At 39.0% G+C, this 9,335-nt stretch overlaps 1 protein-coding gene across 1 annotated transcript in view; it reads left to right on the forward strand.

The window, feature by feature from the left end:
* The window catches only part of treh (trehalase (brush-border membrane glycoprotein)), a 10,929-nt gene extending 2,255 nt beyond the window's left edge, over positions 1–8,674 (forward strand). The window contains exons 2-15 of the mRNA XM_024277061.2: positions 4–104; positions 178–325; positions 399–486; positions 1,288–1,388; positions 1,463–1,555; positions 2,470–2,586; positions 2,674–2,796; positions 2,874–2,923; positions 4,901–5,101; positions 5,169–5,386; positions 5,736–5,847; positions 7,461–7,573; positions 7,647–7,700; positions 7,769–8,674. Of these exons, the coding sequence (XP_024132829.1) occupies positions 4–104; positions 178–325; positions 399–486; positions 1,288–1,388; positions 1,463–1,555; positions 2,470–2,586; positions 2,674–2,796; positions 2,874–2,923; positions 4,901–5,101; positions 5,169–5,386; positions 5,736–5,847; positions 7,461–7,573; positions 7,647–7,700; positions 7,769–7,903 (1,654 nt within the window). The 3' untranslated portion in view covers positions 7,904–8,674. The remainder of the gene's footprint in view (positions 1–3; positions 105–177; positions 326–398; positions 487–1,287; positions 1,389–1,462; positions 1,556–2,469; positions 2,587–2,673; positions 2,797–2,873; positions 2,924–4,900; positions 5,102–5,168; positions 5,387–5,735; positions 5,848–7,460; positions 7,574–7,646; positions 7,701–7,768) is intronic.
* The last annotated feature ends 661 nt before the right edge of the window (positions 8,675–9,335 follow it).

Raw genomic sequence — 9,335 nt, forward strand, 5'->3', positions numbered from 1 at the left:
CAGTGAACTCTACTGTAGTGGAGCCGTCCTGGATCAGGTCCAGAGAGCCAAACTCTTCCCAGATGATAAACACTTTGTGGACATGAAGCTGAACTCTGCTCCTGGTGAGGGTCAAGTCAGAAGTTTACTCCCAGCACCAACCGCCGTCTGCTGGTCCAAATCTGTCCTTTCCTGCAGATCTTGTTCTGTCGTCCTTTCACAACCTCACCGCTGGGTTCCTGAACTCCACGGTTCCTCCCGCTAGGCTGCAGGAGTTCCTGGATCAGTACTTTGAGGAACCTGGGACGGAGCTGGAGCCGTGGACTCCACCAGACTGGATCGACCAGTGAGATCCGGCCGTCCCGACCCTCGCAGCTCTACGCTTTAGCGGCTTTACGACGGGAACTTTGTCTTTGCAGGCCAGAGTTCCTGACGGGAATCAAAGATGATAAGCTGAGGGAGTGGGCGGGGCAAATACATAACCTGTGGAAATCTCTGGGCAGGAAGGTGACGACTCGCAACGCTTCAAAACTTTGGATTGTAATCAAACAGAACGACTGACAAACAGAATGTCAGTAATAGCTGTTCATGTTTTAATAAGGGCTTAATTTGGGCTTTCTGGAACCACTTCCTGTTTGGAATAGGCCAGGGGGGAGGGGATGATCCCTGCTTGTTCAGTGTGAACGCCTGCTTAAAGTGCGGTCAAGAGTTTGTTTTCTTTACCGCGTGTCATGCCTGTTGTGAACGTTATAAAAAAAGTGAAAGCTCTGGTTTAAAACTTTTTATTTGATCTTTAAAATAAAGCTTTTGCAAAAGCTATATACTTATTTTTCTTCAAACTCAGACATAAAGATGTTGGTTTATTTCAAGAAGTCAAAACAAACTGCAGATGTTTTAATATGATGTAACAAACTAATTAAAGATGATTAGTCGTGAACTGATTGGAAAATAAAACATAAAGCAGTACACACACGTATAAATTATTCCATCATAATTGCTCCTTATAAATACATCATATTACATCCATTAAATCTGAACTTTTTCTGTTGTTACCCACTGATACATGTTTACCCAGAACTTCCAGTTTTTTTCTGATCCTTTGATTAAAAAAAACTGTTATTTCCAAAAACAGTTTAGACGAATCTGCATTTGTAAGAAATGTAAATAGTGAGGTTGAAAAGCAGAAAGAGAAGCTCCAGAGTCGTTAAAACCATCAGAAACCTCAGAGGAACTCCAACATTTACCGCGGATTGACGACATCTTTCCTGTTCCAACCTCATCCGGTTTGGATCCTCTGAACTCTTTCAGATCCGCAGTGATGTCAAAGATCACCCGGAGCTCTACTCGCTGATCCACACCCCCCACCCCGTGGTGGTGCCGGGGGGGCGCTTCAGGGAGCTCTACTACTGGTGAGTGAGCGGTCGGTCGGTCAGCCCGCAGTGCAGCCGCCTCTGACCTCCGACCTCTGCCCCCCCCCCCTCAGGGACTCCTACTGGGTCATCAACGGGCTGCTGGTGTCCGGGATGACGAGCACGGCCCACGGCATGATCCAGAACTTTCTGGACCTGGTCAGCAGGTGAGGCCTGAGGCTCCCGGAGAGATGTAGCCGACACAGTAAAGTTGGAAACAGATTTCTGCTTCGAGTATCAATACTCGGCTATTAAGGAGGAAGTGAGCTCTTATTTTGTAGAGATGCAGAAATGAAAACATTTTTTTTTCTTAAAAACAATCCATGTGTGTCCGACACAAACTCAGGGACCGTCTATACAGTGCAACCTGTAAAATAATATAAAAATTATCTATTCCCACTAAAACAGGAAGTACCTCTTTGTAGGTACTCTACAAAATAAAATGTCTTCTTTAGTCATTATAGTTCTTAGTTTTGCTGATATTTGCATGATTCAGAAACACTTTTGACTCTTTTTAGATCCAGAAATGTACAAAAAAATCAATTCACTATATTAAAAAAAATTATATTATGCATTGTTGGTTATGAAATTTGGTTAAAAACGTAGAAAAAACACGATCTCTAAACGACCATGATCGTTTTTCTGACTACAACCCAAATATTGTTATAAATTTGATGAACATTTGTGTTTTGATGGAGAACATGAACAGTTAGTGGATCAATAGTTGTGAAAGAAAAGATCGTTCAATCAAAACTATGAATGTATTTCAGTTCCGTCCCCTTTGGGTCAACCTGGCTCGAGTCTGGGGGTGTGGGGGGGGTGGGGGAACAAAAGGGGACAATGACAAAAACTGGACACCAGTAAGAATTGCACTGGAGTGAACCAATTGGATGAAAGGCTTCACGAAGCTTCATCTGCCCATCGCTAACCTAAAGAAAACAAACAAACAAAGCCTGAAAATCAAGACTACCGAGCTAACCCCAAACTAAAATACCAAAACTCATCCGTGTAAGACGACAGAGGAAGAAAAGAACAAAACATACCAGCACCACTTAACAGTTTTCTTCCCATTCTCCTGCAGGTACGGCTTCATTCCAAACGGGGGGCGGATTTACTACGAGAGGCGGAGCCAGCCACCGTTCCTCACCCTGATGGTGGAGAGCTTCTTCAAAGCCACCAACGACACAGAATTTCTGAGGTCGGGTTCTCACTCCAGCTACCAGTTATTCAAGCGCCCCCCACCAGATCTGACCTGTCTCTGTTCCTCCCCCCTCTAAATGTTTAGAGCTGCTTTGCCGGTCCTGAAGGATGAGTACGGGTTCTGGATGCAGAACCGCTCGGTGGCTTTGGATGTCGCCGGGGCAGAACACAGACTGAACCGGTTCCACGTGGAGGCGGGTCTGCCCAGGTACGTGTGCCCCGTGTCCTTGATTTTGGCCCGAATGGCTTTCCATACTCCTCACTGACCTGCACACCTGTCTGCAGGCCCGAGTCCTACACGGATGACCTGGAGCTGGCAGAGGGACTCTCTGAAGGTACGGATGAGTCGTCGAGATGTCCCAAAGGACTCATTTAAGACTCAAGTCATTATGAATCATTTATTGAAAATCACGATTTTGTTTATGTTATCATGTGCTTCTGGCAGTTTCCTCATGATGGTCATTTTTAAAGAAAATTCAGTCTACAATTGCATTCTTGCGTGTTTCTATTAAAATCATCGTGAATCAGGAGCAGACAAACAAATTGTTCAAAAAAAGACCTCTGTGTCCCTGTTCCGCTCAAATCTGAGTCTTAAAGGTTTAAAAAAAATGCTGGTTAATTGTAGATGAAAAGATAAATCAGCTTTGAGCTCGTTTTTTCCCTTTTCTCTATGTAAGTTCATGAAAACGGCACCAACCAAAGCAGAGGCGGAGCTCTGACGTCATCGTGGTGCGCCTGTTGGAACTGCTAACTCAAACTGATTTATGAGACACTTTTTGTGCAGCGAGATGTGAAAATGAAGAAAGCAATCTTAACTGTCTTTGACGATTTAATTATGCCAAAGAATGAGCTGTGCTGACGATGAAAAAGAAAAAGCCGTTCTGAGAAATGCTTTTTCTTTTTATTTAAGAGATAAGTAATGCAGTTACAATGTGAAAATGAAAAAGCATTTCTGTTTATTTTAATTTACAAATATGACATTTCTAATTGAATTTTGGTACAAATTTACAAAATGAAATATCAAATGCCATTTTCTTTATCATTTTAATTAAGTTAGTGAATGAGCGGTGTTGAAGATGACAAAGAAAAAGCCGTTCTGAGAAATGCTTTTTCTTTTTATTTAAGAGATAAGTAATGCAGTTACATTTTGAAAATGAAAAAGCATTTCTGTTTATTTTAATTTACAAATGTGGCATTTCTAATTTCATTTTGGTACAAATATACCAGAGAACTTTTTGAAAATGAAATATCAAATTCCATTTTGTTTATCATTTTACCAATGTCATAGAATGAGCGGTGTTGAAGATGAAAATGGAAAAGCCGTTTGGTGATTGGATTTTTCTTTTTATTTAAGAGACGAGTAATGCAGTTACATTTTGAAAATGAAAAGCATTTCTGTTTATTTTAATTTACAAATGTGACATTTCTAATTGAATTTTGGTACAAATTTATAAAATAACTTTATGTAAATGAAATATCAAATTACATTTTCTTTATCATTTTAATTAAGCTACTGAATGAGCAATGTTGAAGATGAAAATTGAAAAACTGTTTGGAGATTTGCCTTTTCTTTTTATTTAAGAGACAAGTAATGCAGTTACATTTTGAAAATGGAAAAGCATTTCTTCTTCTTCATTTAAATGTTCAAATTTGATATTTTTTATTGAATTTGGTACAAATTTACAAACCAACTTTCATAACAATGAAATATCAAATCCCATTTTCTTTATCATTTAATTAAGTTGCAAAATGAGCGGTGCTGAATATGAAAAAGAAAAAGCCATTTAGAGATTTGCCTTTTCATTTTATTTAAGAGACAAGTAATGCAGCAACGTTGTGAAAATGAAAAAGCATTTCCAGTATTGACTTTTATTTTGAATTATGAGTTACAAAAGCTTCCATACATTACATGCTTGGAGTGTACGTAGCAACAAATGGATGATGGGAAATGGGAGAGAACTCACTCCATACTAAAAGTCCTCTCCACAACTCAGAGGTGACTTTCTAAAGAATGCCTGCCGCTCTGCAGAAACTATGTCCTAGAAAATGAGAAGTTTTTTTTAAATTTTTGTCTAAAATTAAAATAATCACAATTAAAAGACCTTTGAAAATAGATCCAAAGAATCCAGAAAATAAAATTCCTTATATTAGAGAACACCTGATTCATGTTTCATGAATTTAAATGTTGACTATTAGACTCCAACTTCTATTAATCTTTAATACGGTTGTAGCAGTTCCAGAGTTTATTTCTAAATAGAAAACAGCTTCTTCTTGTTTGTTTTTACTCCTCTGCTTATGTGACCTCCTCTCAGGTCTTCGAGAGCAGCTGTGGGCGGAGCTAAAAGCAGGTGCGGAGTCCGGCTGGGACTTCAGCTCCCGCTGGTACATCGATGCCGAAGGCCACAACGACGGCGCCCTCAAAGACACGCGCACCAGCCAGATCCTGCCCGTCGACCTCAACGCTCTGATGTGCCGCACCGAGCGGACCCTGGCCTCCTTCTGCCGGGCGCTGGGTGAGAGGCCGACCGCCACGGGGACCGTCCACTCTGCGGTTAACTGTGACGTGCTGCTCCCTGACAGGTGAGGACGAGTCTGCGGCTGCGTACGAGCAGGCGGCGGCCCGGAGGGTGGAGGCCATGGAGGCGCTGCTGTGGGACCCCGAGAGAGGAGCCTGGTTTGACTACAGCCTGCTGTCCAAATCCAAACACCTGGAGTTCTACACCTCCAACCTGGCGCCGGTCTGGGCCGAGTGCTTCTCTCTGCCGGAGATGGGGGAGAGGGCGATGCAGTACCTGAAGGTTCCTTCAAAATAAGAGCTTTGAGATTTTTATTTATGAATTTTACAAAAACATCTAAAAAAATATCTGTTTAAAGAACATTTTGCTCCTCAAAATTTGTCCTCCTTTTTATTAAAGAAACTTATGAATCACTAAGGTGATGCTAGATCTGATTATTCGATCATTTTTGATATTTTAATCCAATTTGTGACATTTTTATTCAATAGTTAGAAGACATTTTTTTGTCATGCCTTTTTCACTTTCTCATGTCACTCAGCTGCAATACCTAAATGAACCACCAGGTGGCAGAAGTGCACTGCAAAGTCTTCCCCCTTCAGCTTTTTCATCTTTCTTTTTTGTCTCTGCACAGGAAAGTGGCGCCCTCAACTTCCCCAACGGAGTCCCCACGTCCCTGAGGGAGTCTGGGCAGCAGTGGGACTACCCCAACGCGTGGCCCCCCCTGCAGCACATGCTCATAGAAGGTGGGAAGAGGCCCCCGAATGAAAGCTTCTGCATCATCTCTGAAATATTCAATTATTAACAGAACCCTGAGCTCCAGAAAGTGGAGATTCTTGGAGCTTGTAGTTTAATTTAGTTCACTGCTTTATGATTTTATACAATAAAAGCTTGTTTGGAGCATAGAAGTAAAAATGGAGAGCATCAATCGTAGTGAGTGTTGTTATTGATCTGAAAATGTTTGTAAATCTACTAAAAACTACAAATCCCAGAGCTTCACCATTTCTCACTTGATATTATTGAAATATCCTAAAATCTCCTCAGTAAAGGAGTTAATTCATTGTGTTTGGGAGATGTTCGGGCTTAGAAATGTCCTCCACAGAGGAATTATTGCACTGCTGGTAGTCAGGAGGTTTAAACTGAATTTTATTTTTGTAGTTTTAAATGTTGTGGTTTTCTGTGACATTCAGGGGTTACATTTAACACAAATACAGTTCAAGTTAGACTTAAAATTCCCTCATTAGTAGGAAACTCTAAAATGTTTGCAATAATTAAGCCAATGTATTTAAAAGTGTGTTGACACAAAGAAATCCACAGTTTTCTGGATTAGTTTTTGACAAAAAAATGACAAATTCCCAAAATTCCTGTCGTTTATGGTCTTTGTGAGTCTATTACAACTTGCTTTTGTGTTTTTAGCATGATCTTGTGTCATTTTTCTGATTATAGAGGAGAAATATAAAAAAAAATTAGACTCAAAATGACATTTCTGAGTATTTATCTATTCAAATTGTTGAGTCTAGATACGATGAAAAAACCCAGTTTGAAAAAGTTTGTAAAATCTGCAACAATACATATTAAATAAATACAGGAACAAGGAAATAATAATGACTGATTGCAACTAAAAAGTTGGGTGATGGTAAAATAAAATTAAAAAATCAGCTAAAAGCTTTACTAAGAAGAAACGTCTACAGTTGACTTTTAAAACCCCCACAAAGTCAATCTTTGCATAAACTATAAACTAGAAAACTACACAGTTTAAAAAAATTGGCTAAAAACAGCAAAATCATAATTAAAATACAACTGGGAACACTTTGGAAATAGACCTGAAGATGATCGGAGTGAGTCAGTATGTTCATCTGCTGACTGCTGCCTCTTTTGATTAATTTACTTTTATTTAGTTAATTTATTGTAGTTGACGGGATTTTTATCTTTGTGTGTTGAATTTTCGGAAGAGCTTCTATAAAAATTTCCTGTTTAACTATCAATTATACGTTTGTTGATAACGTATTCCATTTTGGATTCTCTATGACATCAAAAACTGATCAAAATGAAAATGTTTTTCATTTTTAACTATTGATGGTGATGACACACTGCCCTCTAGTGGTAGAAATCTTTATTTATTTAAAAATGTCATTTGTTAATGGTAAAGTCAAAGTTTTTGCGATGTAAAATAAGTGAGCTTGTCTTTGTTTTGCTATAATTAGGTTGAAATGCATAAAAAAAGTTTGTGACAGTCTGAACTGTATTTAAACATGTTTATGATCTGTTTTCTAGAGCTGTGACTCAGCAGGTTTCGTTGGACTCATTCCAGAGTGTCCCTGAGCCGCCGGCCGTCCTAACTGTCCGTGTGGTTCCGCAGGTTTCTCCAGACTCCCCTCAGACGAGGCCCAACAGCTGGCTTTGGATTTGGCGCAGCGCTGGATCCGGACCAACTGGCTGGCCTACAACGAGTATGAAGCCATGTTTGAGAAGGTGAGTTGAAAGAGCTCCTTTAGGGGCAGCAGCAGCACAGACGTGTGAGTTCGGGATTCCTCCTCTGTTACAGTATGACGTGAATGGAGACGGCAAACCCGGCGGCGGCGGAGAATATGAAGTGCAGGTACGGAGACGCTCGAGTGTTGATGAAAAGCGGCTTGTTTGAGTCTGATCCGGTCTGTGCCGCTGCAGCTGGGCTTCGGTTGGACCAACGGCGTGGCTCTGCAGCTCCTGCAGCAGTACGGAGCCGGCCTCACCTCGGCGGGCCGCCGGGCGCGCCCCGACCTCCTGCTGCCTCTGGTCTTCACGGCTCTCATGCTCCGCTGAGTCCGAGGTGTCAGAGAGACTTTTTAGTATTCCTGCTTCACCTTCACGACATCACTCCTGTCTGCTGAGCAGCTGCACCAAAACAAACCGACTTATCTCACCATCCAGAGTGGACTCCTTCCCTTCCTTTTTGTCTGCCTCTTCTAAATCCTGAGTGATCTGGATCATGTAATTAGAAGGTTTAAGGGGATGTAATTTATCACAAGTGAGGATTACTCTGATGAATGTTTTTGTATTTCCAATCAGAGCTAAATGATCCTTGACTTTATGAGAAGCTGCAGATCATTTCTGCCCTTCTGGACGGCTGGCAGCTCAAACCTCAACATTAACTTGTTCTAGATATTGAGCTGCGATTACAGTTATTCACCTAATTAAATTATAAAGTTTATGGCTTCACTCCCACAAACCCACTCTGAATGTAAATGAGCTCATGTGAGAAATAAAACTGGAAGAGAAAGCTTTGGATGTGCATCAAATATTGGATTCATTCCGAGCGTTTGTCTGTAATAAATCCATTTATGATTTGAAGGAAACATGTTTTTAAGGTTGAACTCAAACCGTTTGGTGGGAAACCATGAAATTAAATTAAATTAAATGAATGAGAAAAAAATTATGAGATACGACTGAAAACATGACCAAAAAAAAAAAACTGTACAAGAGAAAAAAAATGTAAAGTTATCTGAAAAATAAACTGAAAGGTTTACGAGATTAAAGTCGGAAAATTATAAGAAAAGTTTACAAGAATCGACGAGAAGTCAAAATTCAGAGAAATGTAAAAAAAAGAAAAAAAGTCAGTTTTATGAGAATAAAGTAAAAAAAATGAAAAAAAAAGGCAAAATCTAATGAGAAAAACGTTGAAGAATTATGAGAAAAAAGTAAAAACTTTATGAGAATAGACGTAAAATTATCAAAAGAAAAATATTTTTATGGAAATAAAGTTGAAAATTTGAGTCAAAAATTTATGAGAAAAGTAAAACAATGAAGAATTCGAAATTCTATAAAAATATTACAAAAAAGAGCAAAAAACATAATTTTTATGAAAATTTTAAAAAATCACGAGAAAAAAGTCAGAGCTTTACGAGATTTGTCAGAAAATTATAAGAAAAGTTTACGAGAATAGTCAAAAAAATTGAAAAGTCAAAATTCTGAGAAATGTAAAAAAAAAAGATAGTCAGTTTTATGAGAATAAAGTTAAAAAAAATTGAGAAAAAAGGTAAAATCTAATGAGAAAAATGTCGAATTATGAGAAAAAAGTAAAAGCTTTATGAGAATGGTCATAAAATTATCAGAAAAAAAAATAGATTTTTTATTGAAATAAAGTTGAAAACTTTGGTCAAAATTTAATGAGAAAAGTAAAACAATTGAGAATTCAAAATTCTATAAGAATAGTACAAAAAAGAGGAAAAAAAAACATAATTTTCATGAAAAATTC

The sequence above is a fragment of the Oryzias melastigma genome, linkage group LG13 (assembly GCF_002922805.2).
Source record: "Oryzias melastigma strain HK-1 linkage group LG13, ASM292280v2, whole genome shotgun sequence".
Classification (NCBI taxonomy): Eukaryota; Metazoa; Chordata; class Actinopteri; order Beloniformes; family Adrianichthyidae; genus Oryzias; species Oryzias melastigma.